This window comes from Cervus canadensis, chromosome 26 (genome assembly GCF_019320065.1).
Source record: "Cervus canadensis isolate Bull #8, Minnesota chromosome 26, ASM1932006v1, whole genome shotgun sequence".
NCBI classification, from domain to species: Eukaryota; Metazoa; Chordata; class Mammalia; order Artiodactyla; family Cervidae; genus Cervus; species Cervus canadensis.
In genome coordinates, this window is record NC_057411.1 from 23,549,423 (window position 1) to 23,573,503 (window position 24,081).

Consider the following 24,081-nt stretch of genomic DNA (forward strand, 5'->3'; position numbering starts at 1 on the left):
TAGTGTTATTATTTTCATCTTTTAAAGGATTAGAATATATTTTGGGTTTACAACCATGTGTGACACCACTACAGGGAATCATATTTAGAGAAAAAATGTGATAGAAACGGGTAACCTTTGGGACAAATTCCAGCACACTCTGGTGGTAATTTCATCTTTCACTGAGCTCTGGCAAGTATAATTTTCAGGTTCTGATCCCTCATTCTGATAACAAGATCGATAGTCTGGCCGTCGCTTACATCTTAAAAAAAAAACACACAACACTTAAGGAAAGGAAATACACATTAGCTGGTGAATCACGTAGATAATCAGGTTTCTCCGCCTGCCTCTGAGGGCGCTGCAGTCCGCGAGGACTAGTGTTGTTAGTCCTGTGAGAATTCCCTGCTACTTAAATGTGCCAATACACATCATCCGCTTGTTTCCTGGGGCGTTTTTTGTGTTCGTTTTTAATATGAATGAAAGCCGAGACTGGAGTTGATAGGTATGAAGATTGGGAGTGGAAAGAACAAACTCAGCAGAGAAAAATGTAGTAATGATGAAAGTTTTAAGGAGTCTTTCCTTTACATAGCTGAATGAAAAGAATCAGGGTACATGATTTGATGGGACAGAGGAAGCTGTGAGCGGAACACGTATCTGGGTTCTCGCTGTGGCTGCAGTTTCCGAGGCCAACCTGTGAATTGTGAAATTTATCTGTGTGGGGGAAGCCATTTAGCCAGACACATAGTTTAGGAACATCCAGAAAGTTCATAAGACTTTATGAAACTAGATCTTGTTACTTTCAGGGATTTTTTGCATAATGTCGGAATTTGAAAGGAGGGAAAGAATAATGTTTATTTCATACAAGATCAGGGCTAAGTTGTATTTCACGTACATGTTTGCCTTTCTCCCAATAGCTAAGAGTTTGATTTATGTCACGAATAGAAAATATGCTACTGTCCCTCTAACATTAATGTGATATTTTATATCCCTTGTAGTACACACTGTTGGTTATTTTTCCAGCAGTGAAGATGGATTTTTCTAACCCACCATTTTACTCAGGTCTTTTGTCCGATGTACATCACACACAACACACAGGCACACACACAGGTGCACGCGTACTCCTCATTTGTAGAGGTGGCCGATTTTATTTTATCTGAAGCTGTATTTATGGCTGTCATAATGATTTTGTGGCAATGACTTTTATTGCATTTCTCTAGTCTCCGCAGTGGAATGGCATTTCCAACAGGGCATCAAAAGGACAGCCAGCTATGAAATATGATGGATTTATTTACCTGCTGTGACAAAGAAGAGAGAAAACTTTTTCTTCCAATCTTCTTCATGATGTTCATAATTTCACCCTCGATGATACGGTCTTATTTGCCTTTGGATTAAGTTATGTGTTCGAAAAGATGGAGATGGACCTCATCATGGTGAAACCCTGTACATCTATAGTTGTTTCTAGAAGCCAAAGCATCATCTTTTTCTGCAAATTAAGTAGATGTAAGGGATTATCAGGCTTGTTTAAAAGATGAGGAAGCCAAGGTACAGGGAACTTTGTATGCTTTTCTTAAACTAAGCAGAAAATTATCGGTGAGGTGGGAATGAATGTTTCATCTTTGAACTACTGATACCTGTTTCTGAAATGACTGTCCTCGAATAAGTGTTGTTTTAGTCACAGTTTTTAAGATACTAAAGCAGATAAACATTGATCCTGATGTAAAGTGAGAGTTTCCGTTCCTTGTTTATCATTCATTGTAGTGGATGCACCCACCTGCCTCTTTATTTCAGGACTGCAGTGCCCGTGGGTGACTTTTTTCAGTTTGTGTGCCCCAGTTCTAGCTCCGGTCTTGAGAACTAACTTTTATTTTTCATAGAGAATGAATACAGAAAGAAGTTACATAAATTAAGATGAAAAAGGATTTTACAACTAATATTTCAGGTTTTTTTTTTTTTTTTTTTACATTGGGGATTACTGTGTAGAAAGAGGCTATGTCTGTTGCACTTGAGTTTCTGTTTTGGAAACCTTAAAAAAAGTTTAAAATAAAACTTGCAGTATACTTTTTGGGAGGATTTAAAAAAATCAAAGTTAATAAAAATACAAAATGAGAAAGGAATATATTCTTTAAAACTGATAGGATATTCTGTGAGTGACCCAATTAGCGAAGCTGTTCATAATGTCTTAGATAAGAAGTTAGCAGTTCTTTTCTTTTTTTTATAAATATATTCACTAGTGATATTCTCTTATACTATTTGCAAGTAAGTAAACTCCTGGGATCTGGAATTTTATGTTGGTTGATTCTAGCTTTAGCCCAGAGACCTAGTATTCATGGGTAGAGCCCAGTGGATAAATGAAAGTGTTAGTTGCTCAATCATGTCTGACTCTTTGCGACCCCATGGACTGTAGCCCGCCAGGCTCCTCTGTCCATGGGATTCTCCAGGCAGGCATACTGGAGTGGGTTGCCATTCCCTTCTGCAGACGATCTTCCTGACCCAGGGATCGAACTGGGGTTGCCTGGGTTGTTGTTTTTCCTGTTGCTCAGTCGCTCAGCTGTGTCTGGCTGTTTGTGACCCCATGGACTGCAGCACTCCAGGCTTCCCTGTCCTTCACCATCTCCTGGAGCTTGCTCAGACTCATGTGCATTGAGTCAGTGATGTCATCCAACCATCTTGTCCTCTGTTGTCCCCTTCTCCTCCTGCTGGGTTATAGACTGATTCTTTACCAGACATTTGGGCCACGAGGAAAGCCCTAGAGCCCAGGAACATCTCCATCTTTTGGTAACTCCTGTATCTGGCATATTCGTCAGCAAAACAGCCTCTAAGCAGGCAAAACAGAGTTTAAAAAGAAAGATAGACATTAAAGAGCATTCACTTTACTCATAGGAGAGCCCTCACATGAGTGGCTTTTCACACGCAGTGTGGCTGATTATAACATTTCTAGCCCTGTGGTAAGCAGCAAACTACAGATTGGAAGATAGAAATGGCCTGGCACTGTCAGCTGCATGGCTAACATTGAAAAGTGCCCGAGAACAGCTTGGTAGTCAAGGAAGAGATCGGCTAAGAGCTAAGAGACGGGAGAATGAAAAGAAGCTTGGTGGTTACGGACTCTTTCCACCATCCTGATAACATCACTTCATACATTTCCTTCTTCCTCCTCCCTTCCTCCTTTCTTTCTTTCTTTTCTCCTACTCTTCTTCCTGCCTGTTAAAGTTTTTATGGAAATACTGTGTGTATAGAAAAGTATGCTGGTGTTTAGTTGCTAAGTCGTGTCCAACTCTTTGCAACCTGCCAGGCTCTTCTGTCCGTGGGATTCTCCAGGCAAGAATACTGGAGTGGGTTGCCATTTCTTTCTCCAGGGGATCTTCCCGACCTGGAGATTAAACCTGCGGCTATTGCATTGACAAGTGGATTCTTTACCACTGAGCTACCAGAGAAAAGTATGGTATAGAAAAGTATGCATGTCATTAAATGATAAGTAAACAGTTCATTGATTTACCTAAGTGAAAAGAGCCCTGGGCATGAGCACCAGAGGCCAAGACATAGACCATTGTCAGCAGTTAGAAGCCCCACTCTCCTCCCCGCCAAGGGTAGCTTGCCTCCTGAAGTCCCTTCCCGGGCTGCAGGTTACTTTTACCTGTTATTGAACTTTCTACCAGAATACATGTTCTCTATCCTTTTGCCTCACTTCTTTTGCTCAGTGTTATGTGTGTGAGGTTCATTCTTGTTTTGCATTTCGCAACAATTTGTTTTTTCTCATTGTACTGTCCTGTTTCATTTGATGAGAAGGCCACATTTATTTATCCATTTCACTCTTGATGGACATTTGAGTTTTTTTTTTTTTTTTTCCAGTTTTTGGTTATTATGAAAAGCAGTGCTCTGAGCATTCTTACATGTGTCTTTTGGTATGGGTAGGAATTTGGGATGTGTGTGATGACTTGAATTGTTGAGCCAGTCTTAGTAGATAGTGATACCAGCATCTATTGAGAGTTTTGACTGCCCCATATCCTTAAAAACAGCTACTGTTATCTCTCTTTTTAATTTTAGCCATTCTAGTGGATATATAGTGGTATCACATTGTGGTTTTAATTTGCATTTCCTGGAGTACCTTTTGTACTTTTTAATATGTTTATTGGCTTTGTTTTTCTTCTGTGAAGTTCTAGTTCAAGGTTTTGGCTTAGGAGTTTCTGTCCAGTATATTATCCCAACTAAAAAACATTTTAGGACTTGGGGAGTAAACTTACCTTATTTGTCTAGAAAGCTCAGCTAACCAGGCAGACTCATTTCACCAGGGTCTTTATATAATAAGTAAAATAAATGGGTGAAGAGATTAGAGCAGTTTTTTAAGTGAAAATGAGTTTATTCAAAGAGATAGAGTTTCCATAGGCAGCAGGTGGCCATCTCAGAAGATGAGAGGGGCTCCAGAGCCTAGGGGGTATGGGGTTGTTGGTTTTTATGGGCTGAGTAATTTCATAGGCTAACAAGTGGGAGGAGAGTCCATCTACTTTGGGGAATGGGCAGGGATTTCCAGGAATTGGGCCACAGCCCACATTTTGGCCCTTTATGGACTGTTATGGCACCTGTGAGTGTGCCCTTTAGCATGTGCTACTGTATTAGATGAGCATATACTTAGCATGTTTATGGGGAAGTGGAATCTTGCAACATCTGGGCCTAGTTGGGTCTAACCAGTTTTTGTAGTATCTTGTCTGATCATGCCCTGGTCTGGATCTGTAAAACTTTTTCCTTGAAAGCTTTAACAGAGTTCAAAACTGTATAGAATATATCCTCTGTGGTTACCATGAAACTAGAGCATCTTGTAATGTGGTCCTGCCCAGTGACTGATGGAAATGTGCATTTGGAAGGTATGAGTTGGAGACCCAGCTCTGTTACTTATAAGTTACTTGATTTGGAGAATTTAGAAAAATCATCTAGATCTCTTATTTTTTCATTATTATTAAAGTGGCTGTAAAACCGAATTCATTAGAGCTGTTATGGGAGACAATTGAGGTGTTATTTATAAAGCTTTCTTAAAAACTGTAAATGGCCAAAGATATTTTAGTTATTTTATTATTGTTGTCATGTTCTAAACATACCTTACTCTTGAATTGTGCCAACAGTGAGAACAGTTCCTGACACAGTAATAGATGCTTGTTTGCTGAATGAATGAACTACACACTTAAGCAGTCTTTTTGAGCTGTTAACTCTGCATGCTTCACACTGTGTTTTTACATTTTTTTTCTCTAGGACTTTTACTTTTTATTGCGAAAGCTGAGCAGGAAACAGGATTTATTAAACATCAGCTTGAAAAAATGAGTCTAATAGCCAGCAGCTTGAGATCACCCATTTCACTGTATAGCTCATATCAAATTTATGCCTCCAAGTAACACACATAGGACCGGGAGAACCCTTGAAAATGATTAAAGTGCTCTTCACCCTATGGGTGAGCCCTCAGAGCTTACACACTGAATATTTTTTGCTTCTATAATTAGAATGCTGGCCAACAATTTTCAGATTTAAAATCTTGTAGTGGGTTTTCCAGTGCTGATACCCTGGTAACCATGCTTCCTGATAAATTGAATATTTAAAGGTGAACAATCTGATAACTGGAGCTTGTAGAGAGCCCTTTCAGCTTAGTATGGATAAGATCATTCTCAGATATGTTGATTATAATGTCAGAAGCAAACTTGCGGCATATACTTTATAAACTCTTGTGTAAAGCAGTGATTCCTAATCCTTTGAAAGGTCTGACTCTCAACTATTGGTTTGACTTTTTGACCCTCTTTTTTTCTTCATCTGGAAAGTTTAATGCTTACATTTATATTTACATGAAATAGAACAAGAATTTGCATGATCTTTATTTTGCAGAATTACATGATAAACAATAGAAGGTATCCCTTTGCAAAACCAGACTTGCAGCAGAAGGAACTTGGAGTTTGATGTGTAAATCTAGTTAGATTTTCTTACCCAAAGGCTGAATTTTCTTTTTTCTCATATTTGAGTCTTTTTCTTTTCTTTTGAGAGCTAGTGGTGGTAGTGTTGGCTGGTTGGCTTTTGTCATTTGAGTAAAACTGTTTTGGGGTTCTGAGTACTGAGTATGTAACACATATTGCTTCAGAATAACATAAGTTAGTCTACATTTTATGAGGACGTTTACATTTTAGGTAGCATCCCTCATATGTGCTTGACCCGAATGTGGCTGCTTTAGGGTGATTTACTGGAAAAATGGAATCATCTGGAATAACAAGACAGCTTTTGTTTTCTTGTTACAGACATAATGCTATGGAAAATTGAAATGAATACAAGGGGTAATTATGGTCTGCCTTGTTAAATTACTATTTTACAAATAGTGAATTTCAGAAAGCCTCATCTTCTGTTCTGGGTGATTTCATTCCTGTAAGAAGTTAAAGTGGGTCTTTTAAAAACAAAAAGCACCCAGGCATGTCTGGTTATTGCTGTGTTAAATGCTGGATGCAAGGCTCCTCTCTTTTGTGTCTATTCAGCCCTTGTGACTTTTAAAAGACATTGACGCTGTGGATTTAGGGAAGAGCAACTATTTAAAGAATAGGATCATGACAATGATAATTTCTAAACTGATGTCCCAGGAGAGTGGAATGAGATTAGCTCTTCCATTTCTCTGGTTCTTCAGCGTGGAAATCTGTTGTCTCTAATGGCCTCATGGGGAGATTCTTTTTTTTTTTTTTTTCAATTTTTTTGACATGTGCACACTGCTATACTTATTTATTTATTATATATTAAAAAATTTATTTTTGGCGGTGCTGGGTCTTTGTTGCTGCATGGGGGCTTTCTCTAGTTGCGGAGAGCGGGGGCTACTCTCTACTTGCGGTGCTTGTGTTTCTCCTTGCGGTGGCTTCTCTTGTGGCTTCTCTTGCTACGGAGCACAGGCTCCGCAGTGGCAACTTGCAAGCTCTAGGGCGCAGGGGGCTTCTGTAGTTGTAGCATTGGGGCTCATTAGTCATGGCTCGCAGGCTCTGGAGTGTGCAGACTTAAGTAAGGGTGGCGTGTGGGCTCAGCAGTTCTGGTGCTGGGACTGAGTTGCTCTGCAGCATGTGGAATCTTCTAGGATCAGGGATGGAACCCGTGTTCCCTGCATTGGCAGGTGGGTTCTTATCCACTGTGCCACCAGGGAAGTCCCTGGAGGTTCTTAATGTCTTTAACACAAGGCAAGGCTTTGGTCCTTTCTACCCCAGACTGACCGTGAATGAAGTTCTGAAAGTGTTATTTGTGAAACATGTTAGTTCAGAGTGAGGACCGAGTGAGGTCTTCAGCCGGGGAGTTGGATGGGACCTTGGATGGATGGCTGCCGTCCTAGGACCCTCCCCTTGAGCGTTGCATGTCGACTGCATCTGCAGCGAGAGCTCACACCCGGAGCTGCTGCAGAAATGCCTTCACTCCTTTGACCTCTAGACATGTGTCCTTAGGAATGTGAGATGAGCACTCCTGATGTTCACAGAGACTAGGGCTTCGTGGCTGGAGATGGCTAGCGTACTGATTACAATCGCCTTTAGAAAATTGCTGAGTGTTAACAGGTTGAGAAGAAACACACAGCTCACACATTTGCAGTTTTACAAGTTGAACTGCTTTGCCAGGGAAAAGAGAGAAGGCGGATAAGAAGCGTCTCAAAAGATTTAGATAAATGAGATCAGATAATTTCCCCCGAAAAATACCTTAAGATATGAGACTAAAACATCCATCCAGAAACATCAGAAGAAAATATTATTCAAGTACTCACATTTTTTTTGCCAAAATATTCAGCAGTGAATTGTACACTAATTGATCCCTTTATTGCCTACTGCTCTGCACTGCCTTTGCTTTCATCTGTATTCTTGTTGTCTTTGTACACTTTCTGTCTCCTCACTGTGAGAACTGTGTCAGAGTCACTTTCGTGGTCCTCACAGTGGATAGCATATTTTGTAGTGAAAATACTTACTTAGTGGAATGATAATTAGTCACCTAAAAAAATCTGGACAGACCAGTCAGAGATGCCCAATCATCACTCAAATTTAATCTAAAGTCTATTTCTTCTAGAGAAATTCCTCCACTGTAGTATCAATAGGTTTGATCATTGCTATTTGGTCTTTCAAATATTTCTTGTGAAATGTGTTGTCATGAGGTTTGGAATCCAGTAACTTTGGGGATGAAACTTTTGTTATTAGAGTTTGTGATGTTTTATAGTTCCTTGGAAAAATTACCTAACCTTTTTATTTAGATAGGACTCTATTTTATCTGTTTTCTGAATTGGATGCAGTTTTATGCACTAATTTCTTGAAATTAAAAATGAATTGTTAGCACTTAAGAAAGCCTTTTTGTTTTGTAATAATTGTAGGTTCAGAGGAAATTAGAAAAATATAGTCCAGTTTTTACTTAGCTTTCATCCAGCTTACCCCAATGAGCATTGTTTTTAAGATTTCGAAAGAGGCATTTACCTAAAAAAAAGTTTATAAGGAATTGTAATTTTTATGCCTTCTCTGAAGAAAATATATAGAAATTATTGTTAAAAAAAAACACAAAAAAAACCATGGGGAAATGAAGCACATCTAGTACTTTTAGGGTCAGTTCAGTTACTGAGTCGTGTCTGACTCTTTGCGACCCCATGAATCGCAGCACGCCAGGCTTCCCTGTCCATCATCAACTCCTGGAGCCTGCTCAAACTCCTGTCCATCAAGTTGGTGATGCCATCCAACCATCTCATTCTCTGTCGTCCTCTTCTCCTCCTGCCTTCAGTCTTTCCCAGTGTCAGGGTCTTTTCCAATGAGTCAGTTCTTCACATCAGGTGGCCAAAGTGTTGGAGTTTCAGCTTCAGTATCAGTCCTTCCAATGAATATTCAGGACTGATTTCCTTTAGGATTGACTGGTTGGATCTCCTTGCAGTCCAAAGGACTCTCAAGAGTCTTCTCCAACACCACAGTTCAAAAGTGTAAGTTCTTTGGCGCCCAGTTACTTTCTGAGTTATCATTTGACAAACCTGAATAGGTGCCTCCTGTGGTAGGCGACGGGGGAGTCATTCACTCACTTAGGTATTCATGTCTGTGAATTTGGTGTTTGCCTCACTCAAATCATTCTTTTATAATATATTGAACTAGGAGTTTTAAATCCAGATGTTGTTCTCGTAAAATCTTTGGAAGATGTAACACAAATAAAAGTGAGGGAAAGTAAAACTTCTTTATGGTACAGCTCTTAGGGCATTGTGATATTACTGGGCTTTATATAAAGGTAAGAGAATATCATTACTATATATATCTGTATTATCCGATGTATATTATTTGCCTTATAGTATGTGTGCCTTATGATAGGAGCTAATGCACAATATATTGAGACATTAGAGAACAGATGTTTTATTTTTATTTGTTTATTTATTTGACTGTGTCGGGTCTTAGTTGCGCCATTGGGATCTTTTGTTGTGACTCACAGTCTCTTTAGTTGAGGCACTTGAATTTAGTTGCTCTGTGCCATGTGGGAACTTAATTCCCCCACCAGGGATCGAGCCTGTGTCCCTTGCATGGCAAGGCAGATTCTTAATCACTGGGCCACTGGAGAAGCCCCAGATGTTTTACTTATTATGTGTAAATGATATTTCCAGTGAAATCTCAAGAATTTCACTGTTCTTTGGTGTATTGATAAATATTGCATTTGAGCACATATTTGAGTTCAGTTATCACCTCCTAGGACTTCCCTGGTGGCTCAGATGGTAAAGAATCTGCCTCCAGTGCTGGAGGCTTAGATTTGATCCCTGGGTCGGGAAGATTCCCTGAAGAGAATGGCTGGCCACTCTGGTATTCTTTCCTGGACAACTCCATGGACAAAGAAGCCTCATGGGCCGCAGTTCATGGGATCACAAAGAGTTGGACATGACTGAGTGACTAATACACACACACATCACCTCCTAATAGGGAGCTTTTCATGCTGAATGTCTATGTTCATCCATGTATCTGAACCAGGTGAATTTTTCCTACATGGCTCCCTTGAAGGTTTGTTCTTGCACCTCAAGACAGACATACCTGGGAAAGGTCTAGAGAAATGCACTGCATATCATGAGGGTAGGGGGGTGTCTTTAAATCGATGTGAATGCTGTAGTCTTAAACAGTGAAGTCTCAAAGGAGACTTCACCTCATCTGAGTCCAAGTCTCTGCCACAAATAAAGAACAGCAGTGCTAGGAGGACCACATACAACTGACAGACATAGGTTTAACATAAAAGAAGAGTTTAAATTTATGTAGTAGGTATTTCTGTGAGCAACATTTTACCCCAGGAGGAGAAACTGGCTTCTCAGGAGGCCCAGAATAAATCTTTAGGTAGATCAAGTATTTGTACAATTTAAAAGAAAAGATGGATATGTTTGATCTGTAGATCTCTTTGGACAGTCTTCTGTCTTGACTCAGAGCTCTGTCGCAAGACTTTGTTTGAGTCACCTTTCATTCTGTAGAGTGATTTCTTGCTCTTTGATGTCGCTGTCAGATGTCACAGAAGGGTGGTCTGGGGGATCGTGGGTCTGGCTTCACATGACATTTCCTATAAAGTTAACCTACTTCATCTGGTCTTATCTTAGCTCTTAACCTTGACCGGAAGGTACTAGTCTAAGTGCATTGTTTTACTTGAGGCTATAAAATGATCACATCATTTAACACTCCCTGTAAAATTTCTCTAAATCAAGTCCACACCTTGCTGCTGAGAAAATCAAATTGGGTGTTTCTGCCATCCAACACTTTTGGTTCAGGGTTCGTTTAGGATAATTCCATTACTCTAAAAGAGTTTGCTTTCCCAACTAAGTGAAATTTATTTTGTATTCACTTTAATTGAATTTTCTGATAACTGAAGCTTACCTAATTAAGCGTCCAGTAAAAATTGTCTTAAAATATGTTTCTGATGTATATCATCCTAAAATGAATTGCACACACTCATCTCCTTTCTTAGCAATCTATTGAAAATAATTTCCCATTCTGTTCATTTCTCAGGGTCTTCATACAGTTCCGCGGTGCTCTTTGGGCTGGAGGTGTGTGGAGCTGTTGCTCCTGCCCCACCTGTTCTAATATTGCTCTGCTTTAGACGTTCTTTTGCTTATCTTTTATGTTTGTAAAGAGATGTCTGAGCTATGTCTAAACAAAGATTAAGGGTTTTGCTATTTGCTTTCATGGTGGGCAGTGACCCTCAAAGTGTGTATTCTCGTGAATTGAGCATGTTTGAGCCTCTTGAACAGTATTTTTGTTGTTGTTGTTGTTATTTTGGTTTGGTTTCTTCGGCAGTGCCACATGGCCTGTGGAATCTTAGTTCTCCACCCGGAGATGGAACCCACACCCCATGCATTAGAAGTGCAGCGTGCTCAACACTGGACTGCAAGTGAAGTCCAGAGGCTGCGATGAGAGAGGGGCTGGTCGGGTACTGTGCCCTAACAACGAGGCCTTAGCTGTATTGAGAGAGAGGCTGTAAGGCTGAGTGGAAGGACCCATTTCCATGAGGGAGTCTGAGAAGCGTGGGCCAGCGAGGGCTGTTTCAACCAGCTAGCAGAGTGGGGCTCTGGGGTGATGGAGCCTGAGGTGGTGGCTGTGTCTTCCTCAAAGGTTCTGAGGATTAGGAGACCAGGAGAGAGGATTCTGGGCAGGTCTCGAGGCCTGTGGAAATCCCCGGGGAGCGTGTTTTCTGAATCTGCCTTACCGTCAGGATTTCAGTGTACTGTTTATGGGCATGGACTCTGGAGCCAGAGTGCCTGGACTTGAGTCCTAGGATGGTTTTAGGTTGGTTCCTGGAAAGCAGGTTCTGATTGGGCGGGATGTTTATTGGGGCTTGTGCTGAGGTATATAATACCTGTGGGGGAGTGAAGGAAGTTGGATGGGGCAGGAGGAGGAGGTGAAGTCGATACGATGGCAGCCGAGGCCTCTGCTGACCCCTTTGGGAGCTCCGGAGCTGGGCAGACCCTTCAGAGTTGCCTTGTGTCGAGGTAAGGGAGCCAGGCCTTTCTGCCTCATGTCAGCCAGTCGTGAGATGGGGGCTGTCCTTGGAGAGGGCTGTGACCTTGGCTCAGGTGACTTTATGGAGTAAGACTGAGCTGAGCATCATCAGTTACCCAGGATTCCCACTGGGGAAGCCCCTCCTTTGTGAGGAGGAGATCTGGGTGGAGCAGCCCGGACCCCAAGTCTGTAGTGCTTCAACTCTTCATCTGAACCTCCCTCCTGTAATTCCGAGGCTCTTAAGTGAGTTAATAAATGTGAAATGCTTAGAAGGGTTTGTAGCACACGGTGAGAATGATTTCTTAGTTATTATCATCATACATGACTTTATCAGCTTTACATTTCCCTTATAATATGGTTCTTCTAGTACAATACGAGTTTAAAAGATAATGCTCTCTTTATTAATTTTTTTCCTTGCAAGAGGAAAAAATTTGACAATATCCTTGTAAGAAAAATAATTTAACGTGGTATGTGTCTTAGTATTCACAGTTTTAATTTTTACCGGAAGAAAGGAGCAAAAGAGATAATCCCTGATGATGAAATTTGAAGGATTTGGACGTATGGTGAATGACATTTTTAGGTAGTTGTGTGTGTTAGTTTTAGCCTCTCTCAAAGTAACTTAGGTAAGGACCTTCCAAATATAGGGGACATGGACTCAGCTCTGCTGTTGTGTTGGGGAGTGGCTGGATAAGGCAGTTCATGGCTAGGTGATAGTGTCCATCTCAGAAGGTCACCAGGCTTCGCAGGTGGCTCAGTGGTAAGGAAATTGCCTGTAAATGCAAGAGACGTGAGCTCAGTCCCCGGGTTGGGAAGATTCCTTGGAGGAGGAAGTGGCAACCCACTACAGTAGTCTTGCCTGGAGAATCCCATGGACAGAGGAGCCTGGTGGGCTACAGTCAGTGGGGTTTGCTAAGAGTCAGACACGACTGAGTACACACACCCACATGCAGATCACCAGTCTTCTCTTTGTCTTTCCTCTCACTCTGGTTCTAGATCTGAACATTACAACACAATCAGTAAATACAGCATTACCACTTAATTAAATTGCTTCATTTCTTAAGCCTTTCAGAATCGTTCTTTTCAACAGTCCAGTATTTAAGTTCCATAAATATAGAGCGGATCACCTGGAGTGTTTTAGAAATTTGGTTTTGATTCAAAATAATGTTCTCATGGAGGCTCAGTCCCTGCCAATTCATTTCTCAGTCACTTGGGAACATAGCTAATTCCTTTGGACAGTTTCTGTCTTCTTCATATTTGTATGGATGGAAAACATTGCACTTGAAGTTACTTACTTCCCCTCCACCCCAACACCCCCAGGCAATTACATTATAGTAAATTGTTTATTTTTAAGGAACTGTCCGGTTGCCCTGTTAACATTGAAACAGAGATAGCTAATCATGTCTGCCACAAAACACTTCTTTAAGACATAATGTGTGCCCATTTCTTCTGGTTGCACTAATAGTCCACTGTTGGCATATCTTATTAAAGCTGGCAGAACAGAGGAGGAAATACTGTGATACTTCCTTTGAAGGAATTTTTTTTTTAAGAAAGGCCTTCCTTGGATTCATTTTCTTCCCTAGTTTGCAATTGTTTGAAAGTATTCTCAGTTTCTTTAAAATAAATGACAATGTTAGGAGTGAACAATGAAAAATCATTTGTCTGCCTTTTTATTACACAATGATTCATAGAAGTTGAAGATTATATGGAACACACAGTAAATATCAAGCTGAGTCAATAAGAAAATTTGTCTTTCGGTATTACCTTATTTGGGGGTTGAGCACTTTATTGTGGGTTCCACGCAGAATGCCAGTTAGTTTTGTTCCGTGAGCCAGGAGCCTTATGGAGAACATCTCCTTCAGAAACCAGAAGGGCTTTTTTTTTTCCTATTGAGGTTAGGAATGTTGAATACATTTAAGATTTTACATCCATGCTTTTTTTTGTTTTCTTGGTGGGGGAGATCTTGGGGAAGGAAGAATATGGATAAAAGACTTAAGACTGATAGATGGGTAGAAGGTATTCATGTTTAAAGTGGTGAAAACTCATCTTGTGATAAGCCCTTTCTAAAACCAAAGATGACTTTTTAAAAACTGTGCATTTTGGGGATTAAAATGCGTAAACCCTCTTTTTAGAGAAATGTTGTTGAGCTCGATGTAATGGAAATAAGTCTCAGATCCAAGAAGATTATGTCAGTACAGCTTTTAATTCTCTAAAACATGAAATTATGACATTTGTGTATATGATCTTTCACTGTGTAAGAGACAGGAAGTAAAAAAAATTAATATTCTGCACAAAATTGTTTCCAAAATGGACAGAGGTAAGAATGATTGTATATCTTGTATATTTAATCCCAGAGTGACCACAATTACCACATGATGCCTTTGCAGAGTGTGGCCTGCTACTGTCTCATCTGATCGACACATATACACTATTGAAACTATGTATAAAATAGTTAACTAATGAGAACATGCTGTATAGCACAGGGAACTCTGTGCAGTGTTCTGGGGTGACCTAAATGGGAAGGAAGTTCAAAAAAGAAGGGATATGTGTCTCTGTATATCTGATTCACTTTCTGTGCAGCAGAAGCTAACACAGCGTTGTAAAGCAATCATGTGTGTGCTAGTCACTCAGTCGTGTCCGACTCTTTGCAGCCCCATGGATTGTAGCCCGCCAGGCTCCACTGTCCATGGAATTCTCCAGGAAAGAGTACTGGAGTGGATAGCCAGTCCCTTCTCCCGGGGATCTTCCCACCCCAGGGATCGAACCTGGGTCTCCTGCATTGCAGGCAGATTCTTTACCGTCTGAGCCACCAGGGAAGCCCGTGAAGCAACTATAGTCCAATAAAAACTACTTGGAAAAAACTGCTTCATGATTCCTCCTTTTTTTTTTTTTTTTAGCATGAACTCAGGTGGGTTTTTTTTTTTTTAATTTATTATTGGAATATAATTACTTTGCAATGTTGGGTTACAACAAAGTGAGTCACAACAAAGTGAATCAGCCATATGTATACATGTATCCCGTTCATCTTGAGCCTTCCTCCCCACCTCCCATCCACCCTCTAGGTCATCACAGAACACTAAGCTAGGCTTCCTGTGCTATGCGGCAGCTTCCCACTGGCTATCTGTTTTATACCTGGGAGTGTATGTATGTCAATATTATCCTCCCAATTTGTCCCACCCGCCCCTTCTCCCTCCCTGTTCCACCTGTCTATTCTCTGCCTCTGTGTCTCTATTCCAGCCCTGCAGATAGGTTCATCGGTCCCATTTTTGTAGATTTCATGTATATGCATTAGTATGCGGTATTTATTCTTCTCTTTCTGACTTGCTTCGCTCTGTGTAACAGACTGTAGTCCACCCACATCACTATAAGTGATCCAGTTTTGTCCCTTTTTATGGGTGAGTAATATTCCATTGCATATGTGCTTCACATCTTCTTTATCCATTCATCTGTCTGTGGACATTGAGATTGCTTCCATGTCCTGATTGTTGTAAAAATAGTGTGCAATGAACATTGGGGTACATGTGTCTTGAATTATGGCAGATTGGCTTTTATGTAGGTTTTAGTTGTACTTTGGTAAAAATAATTCCTAAATTTTGGACCCCTGTTTTGAGTTTTAAAATGAATAGATTAAAACCAGAATATACTGTAAATAAGGAAAAATTCTTAACAAAACCTAATTTTTTAATTTAAACAGAATGATTTCTTGCCTTCACTAGAATATTAATCAGTCAATTCTTAATTGTTCATCTAAATTTGTGTATGTGGTATAGTCATGAACATTAAATGTTTGCCTAATGATCACTAATACAGTAGAAGTATGTTAAACTAAACTTTGATTACTCTCAAAGCTTTTACACATGAAATTTTTAGTAAATTAACTGTTCATTATGTTACTTAAATAAAAGGCAGAGAAGGAAGGATCCTTAATAAGCATCTCACTGTGAATTCCAGTGAAACCACATTATTAGAATTTATATATTTTAAGGACTAGTTTTTTACTCAGTGACACTCAAAGGTTGTCTGAAGGGAAAGGAAGGTTGCATGTGAGTGTCAGCTGTTTGGTCTAATGTTCTAAATGAAATGAGAAAAAAAGAAAAAGAAAAAAATCATGGACTTAGACTAATGGTTCAGTTTCCAACAGTAAACCTGGTGAGTTCACTTTAAGTGCGGTTTGCTGCAAATTGATGGTGGTTTTTAGCACTTAGCTTCTTATCTCTAAAGCACTTTCCAAATGTTGAATAATTAATTACCACAATCTCTGTGTGGGGGTAAAATAGCAAGCATGTCTTTCTGTTTACCAGGAAACCATTATGGCAGAGTCTGTAAATGTTGATTTTTATTTTTAGAGGTTTCTGTGCTTTCCAAGGTGACCAGCTTTTAAAATGCTGTCCTGATTTTCAATCACAGGGTCATGGGAAAAGTAAGCAAGGATATTGAGTACTTGAAAACTTTTTCTTCTCATTGTTCCTGTTGTTTTCATTTCAGTTCTACCTGCTCATCATTTTGGAATACACTTTTTTTTTAATGGAATAATAAGTTTAGTCTCTGAAATTAATATAGTCTTAATCTCACCTGGTAAATTCAGAATTTGGGAAGCCTGGTGGAACGATGGGAGTAAATCTAAGTGGCAAAAAAGTCACATTTGGAAGACCTCTTTTTTAGCATTAAATCAAATTGTGTCTTTTAAAAATTTTATTTATTTTTGGCTCTGATGTGTGGCATGTGAGATCTTAGTTCCCCAACCAGGGTTTGAACTCATTCCCGCTGCAGTGGAAGTGCAGAGTCTTAACCACTGGACCGCCAGGGGAGTCCCCAAAAATGGTTTTAATAAATTAATGAATCTCTCAAACACTAGTTTTTGTAACTTAAACTGAACCTTGGAGTCTGAGGAATAATGAATATATCAGTGTATGTTTTAGTAGTATATTATAGACAATTGAGCTGTGTGATATATAGAGAGGACAAACTTTTAAGAAACTAGAGAACAAGAAAGAGGATAAGAGGCTAATTTAGTGTAGAATAAAATGTGTAACTGAACACTGCTTTTAAAAAATCTGAAGGGAATTTAAGAAGACAGCTGTCTTAAGTGAAGGTGCAGGATGGCAAGAGCCTTGAGGAGGTGGGTGGCTGAGCAGTGCTGGTGAGATGGCTTCCGGTGGCGACCTCAGTCTACCAGATGGAAACACCTGCATTAGCCAGGCTAATTCCTGGCTTGTTTATGTTGCCAGCGTCAGAGTGTCTACTGATTAGCTCTCTGGAGAGATGCAGTGCGAAGTCCCTGTGGCAGAAGCAGGAGGCTCTCCATCCCTCAGCTTCTCAGCCTTCCAAACAGAAAAGAGCCAGAGCCTTCCTTTAAGAGGAATTAACTAAACCGTTTCTGTTTTGAGAAACTGACCAGATAACGAAGAGAATGCGGTGGTGACTGTTTCTGATGAGTGCTGAGTTCTTTGCATTGGATGCACACCTTTAAAGGCAGTGCAGAGTTGACTTCTTCATGTCGTTTTCAAGGAGGTGAAGTCCTGGAACTCTTAGAGGTGTCTGCTCACACTTGTCTGCTGAATGCAGAGATAGGTTCTTTATTTTGAGATCAGGAGGCCACAGCTGGGCTTTAGGTGGGGCTCATGATCACCCCAGATATCATACATAGAATTTATATATGCATATGCTTTTGGAAGAGTGCATCCAGAGCATTCATGTTGCTAAAGTGGTGACATAATACAAAATATTTAATATTTAATAAGGACTAGTATCCCTTAACAGTGTTTACTTATTAATCCCCTACAAATAACAAAACATTATAGTTTTCAGGTTTATCTACTGCCCCCCAAATCTGGGTAGAAGGGAAATGAGAGACTGTCAGCTGTAAGGTCTCACCTCTAAAATCCAGTCTTTTTTTGGTATCAGAAACATCAGAAAGTGCAATGATGCAGTTAAAACCACTGAACACGGTTGTTTAATTAGAGCACATTAAATTTGGAAAGGTAGTGCTCAAGTCCAGCTTATCTACAATCAGTCATGGAGCTTTCTTCCTATCAGAGCTGAAGAAGGTGTGCCCATAAGAATAAGGCAACTTTGATTATATTTTTGTGGTTTAGGTTACTTTCAGATGTGAGGGGCTTTGATAGCATTTTTGTGGGAAACTGCTCACTGAATATGTGGTACATATAGGCAATAGGGAATTCTTTGCCCACGGGGTTCTTTTTATAAGCAATGGAGTTATTTTCCTGAATGTTTATAGGTTAATTTTTATAAATGAAATCATGTTTATGGGAAATTTTACAAATAAGATCTTGATTACAGCTCCTTAGGGGAATCTTGATATTTCAAGGAACGATGCACATACAAGAGAATTGGTAAGTACTAGTGCAAAATAATGCCAGAAAATTAGGGATCTTTACTTAAGTTCATAGTTGGCCTTTGAGGCAACAGAGGTTCAATAACCTCATGAAAATAGAGCACCATTTAAGTTATATACTCATATATCCATTTTATTTTGATATATTGACTACAGCTTTCATCAGATTTTCAAAAGGTCTGTGGTTCCAAAAGCATCGTTAACTTATATAATGTCAGAGTCTCATATATGCTTATCTAGAAAGAAGCCTTCTATATTGAAGATTTTGTTCAACCTCAGAAGTTTAAAGATGGGTCGTTGATAAAGAATAAAATGGTGCAACAGAATGGACCACAAACGTGTTTAGGACTGCTGTGGGCTGAATGTGTGTGTTCCTGTCTAAATTCATATGTTGTAATCTTAATTCTCAAAGGTTACAGTATTAGTAGATGTGGCCGTTGGGAGGTGGTTAGGTCATAGGGATGGAGCCCGTGTGAATGGGATTTGTGCTTTTGTAAGAGATTCCCAGAGCTCAGTAGCCCCTTCTGCCATGAGAATGTACAGTGAGAAGTCTGGAAGAGGGTGACACCTGACTGCTAGTGGCCTGACGTCAGACTTCTGGTCTCCAAAACTGCAAATAGTACATTTCAGTTGTCTGTAAGCTTCTCCTCCATGATAATGTGTTACCGCAGCCTGAAGGGACTAAGACAAAGGCTGAAAGTTCTGGAGATTTATTACACAACAATGTAAATGTATTTAACACTACTGAACTGTGCACTTAAAAATGGCTAAGATGGAAATTTTTATGCAATTAAAAAAAATAATTTAAGGCCGAGTACAGTGTTTGATAAATATGTATTAGATTTGACAAAGACCCAAGAAGATAAGAAAGGTCAAACCAGTACCCTGCAATTGACTGAGGGCCTGGGATTGAATATGTGAGTTAAAATCTATGGATAATCCATGAATCTCATTATGATCAGTAGTTGGAAGCATTTCACCCATGAAATGCACATTCATTTTGATTATGTATATCGGAAAGGGATAGGGTGGTTTCTCAGTCTATTGATCAGTTTGGATTTCGTTTCCTCTATCATGGTTATCTCTTGGAGGCAGATCTTGAAGTCCTTAAGTATTAAGTCTCTGGCATCAGACTTTGGTCATTTTGCTTTGGACAAGTCATTTAGCTTCCTTGAGCCCCTCTTCTGGAAAATAAGCATTGCAAGGGTACTGATCTCATAGAGCAGTTGTGGGAAATCATATGCTCTTGTATATATTGACAGTAGGGCCTGTCTCACAGTAAGGACTTAATAATTGCCAGTTTATTACTACTTTTGGAGTGATGCCTGCCAATAAGATAGATAAGATACAGCAGGCTGAAAGGACAGTGAGAAGAAATGAGGTGTTGGCCATGTTCCAAACGCTATAATCGTCCCTTGAATAAATGGGAGTTGATACTTTATGTTATTGATACTAGTGTGAAGGCACTTGGAGAGTTTTGATTTAATATGTCTAGACACATAGGCCTTCCAAATCGAATATTTCTAAGCTTCTTAATTCAGAATTATAGAAATTAAAACGAATCTATAACCATGTGTGAGGATAAATTTATAGGATATGCTCCCAAAACCTTAAAGGAAACTGTGCTTATAGGTATGTATCACTGTCGATTTTAAATCTTAATATGATTTCCCAATATTTCATACACACATACAAACTAAACGAAGGCCACAGACTGTGAAATGCATTTTCAGATGTTGAGATCAGACTATTCAGTGAATAAACTTAGTTTTCGTCTTTCTGCAGTGGTAAAGGAAGATCTGGAAGTGGGAAAGTGATGCAGAGTTTGCTTCTTCAGATTCTCCTTTATGGATCACTTCATGGTCTTCTAAACATATTTGAATTTTTAAGAACCTCATGAAAGCCTTTTCCTCTTTATGTAGAAAAATTAGTGCTTGAATTCTGTTTTTTCCTCTTTCATTTACATTTGGGTTTAAGAAGTTTTTGGAAGGCTTCCTTCCTTGGGGAAATTAAAATAATTTGATATATCAAGGTTACTATTACAGATATCTTCTTACTATTGGCTAATTGCATCTCTAGAATTAAAAAAAAGATTATTGGAAATAAAATCTGACATTACACAGTTTATCACATTACATTAAAAGGGTTGTATTGTAGTGTGTGGAAGCACACTTGGTTCCTTTTTTTTTGGTACTAAAATCTTGTAATCTCATTTAATGATTTATCAATTATAGTTTTCCTTCCTGTTGTGGTATTAATATTTGCTTTCATTTATTATCATCTGGACTCTTCCATTTGAAGTCACCTTCCTGTTTACGCCTGTGAGAGCAAGCTAACCTCATTAATTTGGTTTCTAGTATGTCTGGATCAGTTTTTCAGGTCATTTGTACCATCTCTTGAGGATTGCAGATGGTACTCAGAAAACCCTCACTTGGCTCTAGGGTAACTTTCTTGTCATAACCAAAAAACACTTGACTTGAGATGAATATCTCTCAGCTTTTTTCCTCCAGTTTGCAGACTTGATATTGCTAGTAAGCAAGGGCAGAGTTATCTTTTTTTTTTTGACTGTTGAATAGTCATTATTTGGTTTCAGAAGAAATCATGACATTTATGTAGTTACTGTCTAAAGAATGAATGACCTCAGTGTACTCAAAGTGACCATCGCAAGAAATGCTGAAGCGTTTTTGAGCTGAGTTTGTAGTCAATGTATTGTCCATGTTAAAATGACTATAATTTTTCCGGAAACATTTTCCTATGGTTTATTTCTCATAAAAAGAATATTATTTGTGATCTCTCTCTTTTTCTGCCTCTTTCCGTCCACTCATCATCCTCACCCCAAGTAGAAGCTTAGGGAGATTAACCCAACTGAAGAGAAGGCTTTCTTCCTGCTACTGGGAATGCTATCTTTGTAGACAGAAAGGACGAAGAAATAGCTCTGTTAATCTTGAACAAGTGTATTTCTTGGTGTTTGAAGCTATGCAGAATTGTCTGTAATGAGTCTTTCTGTCTCAGTTGACTAGACTCTCTCCTCTGTGAAGGGACTGTATTTTATTTATTTATTAACCAGTAAAACGATGTTTTTATAATGGATATTTATTTTTTATGTCACTGATCCTTGACTTGGACTGCTACAGAGTAGGTCTTCAATAAAAAGTTAAGTGAGCTGAACTGTAGGTGTGTACAGTTGCAGTAACAAAGGCGAAAAGTGAAAAAGAAAGAGTGTCGGATAATCAGAGTTCCAAAGAGTTGTCTAAAAAGTCTGGAGAGACTTCCAAATAAATATACGACAAAGCAAAGTCACATTCAGAATGTTTTTCTTTGTAATTTATCTTGGGAACATTTATTCATTTGCAGATCCGTGTGGTTTTTAGATTGCTTTCAAATAATATCTTTGTATGCCAGAGTGACTGCATCATCCCCTTTTACCACAAAAGCACCTTCATAAAACAGTTTATCTTTTCATAATCACCTTCCATCTTTTCCCTTGCTTGTGCCTACAGATTTTGGGCTTTGGCTGGTGATTTAAAAAGGATTTATAATTTATTAGCTTTTTAACAAGATAAAGGCATAGTGATACTCCTGTGTTTTTATACCAGAGTGAATTTAGATCTGTCATTACTGTTTCATTTAAAATGCAAAAGTTTTTACAGACTGCCTCTGAAACACCAAACAATTTGCAAGATTAAAACATCAAAATGGTGAATGATTGTTTACACCATTCCCTAGGTACTTTTATCAGGGAGATAGACACTTTCTATTCAAATTTCTTTTATATTTCTGTCCGAATTATTAACAGTTTACTGGCATAAATGTCACTGCATTTGGAGGTTTGTGTAACAAAACTTCCTGATAAATGTGGGCATGAACCTGGAGAGTTGGGCCCCTGCCCCCATCAGGCAGACGGGCCTTTCCAAATCGCTCTTGCTAAGAGGGTGGAACATTTGGCAATCTAAACCTGCATAGGTTGGGAGTAAACACACATTGGTGATACTATCTTTCGATTTTTTAAAAAAATTTTATTTATTTTAATTGGAGGCTAATTGCTTTACAATATTGTAGTGGTTTTGCCATACATTGACATGAATCAGCCATGGGTGTACATGTTCCCCATCCTGAGCTCCCCTCCCACCTCCCTCCCCATCCCACACTGTGTGTGTGAAGAGCTCACAGTGTTTTGTGGATCTTTTCAGAACACACATAGCATCATCAGGCCTCAGGCTGTGTGGAAAGTGAGCCTTGTCTCTTGAAGCTGAGGAAACAGATGCAGACAGCAGGAGACTTGTTTGGAGTTACCCAAGTCAGGGGTTGTAAGACAGTCAGCTTCATGGACGTGATGACTGCAGTGCCTGTCACTAAGGAAGTCAGCCAACCTCCAGGATGCCTCATGGGTCATTTACAGAGACAACTGAGATGACATCCAAGGAAAGTAAAGTGATGGGTCCAGATGCCATGATCTTAGTTTTTTGAATGTTGAGTTTTAAGCCAGCATTAATCTTCCAACCTTTGCTTGTCCAAGTGTGTCTGCCCTTAGAGAGTCTGTCTTCCATCTGAAATAATGAATTCAAGCCTCATTCCAAAATTGCCTAATTCCCACCTGAAATTTTGAGATTCATGTTTCTATTCTTCTTTGATTTGGAATACTTTGGTACTTTCTTAATATTCTATGCCCTGGATTTGGTTTCTTGGTTAAGTTCAGGGTTAGTTTTAATATAGTCTTCCTACTGTGTCTAATCCTCAGGAGAAGGAATGGATGTAGGCAACATTGTGTCTGGCTGGGAAAGCAGCAAGGCAGAGGCCCAGTGCTCTGAGGCTGGGTGGAAGGCGGGGTGGCCTTTGCTTAGAGCAGGTGGTGAAGAGCAGTGCTGACCTGCTCTGGTCCAAGGGTCTCACCAGAAATGAGAGAAGAGCCAGGAAGTCACTAAGACCAGAATTGGGCTCCCCAGGGCAGAGTTATATTGGGATCAGAGACCTGTGGAATGTGAAGGTGAGAGGCAGAGGTTGAGACTAGGTGAATGAGGAAGTGTTGGCCTATATTCCAAACTGGTAATGATGTTGCGTGTGTGTGTGTGTGTGTGTGTGTACGTGTATGTGTGCACTTGTGAATAGGGTGCCAGGTGCAATTTTGGGTAGGCCAGGTCACATTATAGAAACTGGGATGAAATAGATAGCAGAGAGCCAAGCAGAGTGATTTCCATGAGGCCCAAACTCCTCCAATGCTGGGGAGAGTTTTCTAATGAAATTGGGAGTGTGAGATGTGATGATATCTCAGACTTTGGGATCATTCTACATGCATTGTTGCTAACTGGCACGTAATTTGTACCTTCTTTTATTCTCTAGCAGTAATCCTGAAATTTTGCGTCATAAAAGATTGGCCTGGGAATGCAGTTCTTGATATGTTAGAAGGAGTCAGTGAAGCAGGAGTAAGGGGGTTTCTGTTCTTTGAGGCTTGCGGACGCAGGCGAGCGCTGATGCCCGGCTGGTGGGCTTGAAGGCAGGGGCCACGTTTGCCACCACACAGGCTCATCGTCGCGTGCAGAGCTGAGTTTCCATTGCACATCAGTTGCTCTTTAAAACAGTCATTTCTGAGGCTGTCCTTACAGTGGGTATTGTTAGATACAGCGACAGATGGAAAGGTAAGAAGGAAACCTGCCTCTTCTCTGCTCCACTCAGGCTGCTGCTCCTCTGCGGTGTCGTCCTGATGCTTCACATAGCACTAACGCCTCCATGGCTGCTTTCTTTTTTAAACACTGAAATGTAGTTGATTTACACTATTGTATTAGTTGCAGGTGTTCCCAC

The 24,081-nt window shown here is 39.8% G+C and overlaps 1 protein-coding gene across 2 annotated transcripts in view; it reads left to right on the forward strand.

Moving 5' to 3' along the window:
* SLC4A4 (solute carrier family 4 member 4) overlaps positions 1-24,081 on the forward strand; it is a 351,440-nt gene that overhangs the window by 2,479 nt on the left and 324,880 nt on the right. Inside the window, exon 1 of one of the 2 annotated variants that reach the window (XM_043447563.1) lies at positions 11,795-11,923. The exons of the other annotated variant lie outside the window; for it this stretch is intronic. Within the exon in view, the coding sequence (XP_043303498.1) occupies positions 11,847-11,923 (77 nt within the window). The 5' untranslated portion in view covers positions 11,795-11,846. Of the gene's footprint in view, positions 1-11,794; positions 11,924-24,081 lie in introns of those variants that run through there. 2 annotated transcript variants of the gene reach the window in all.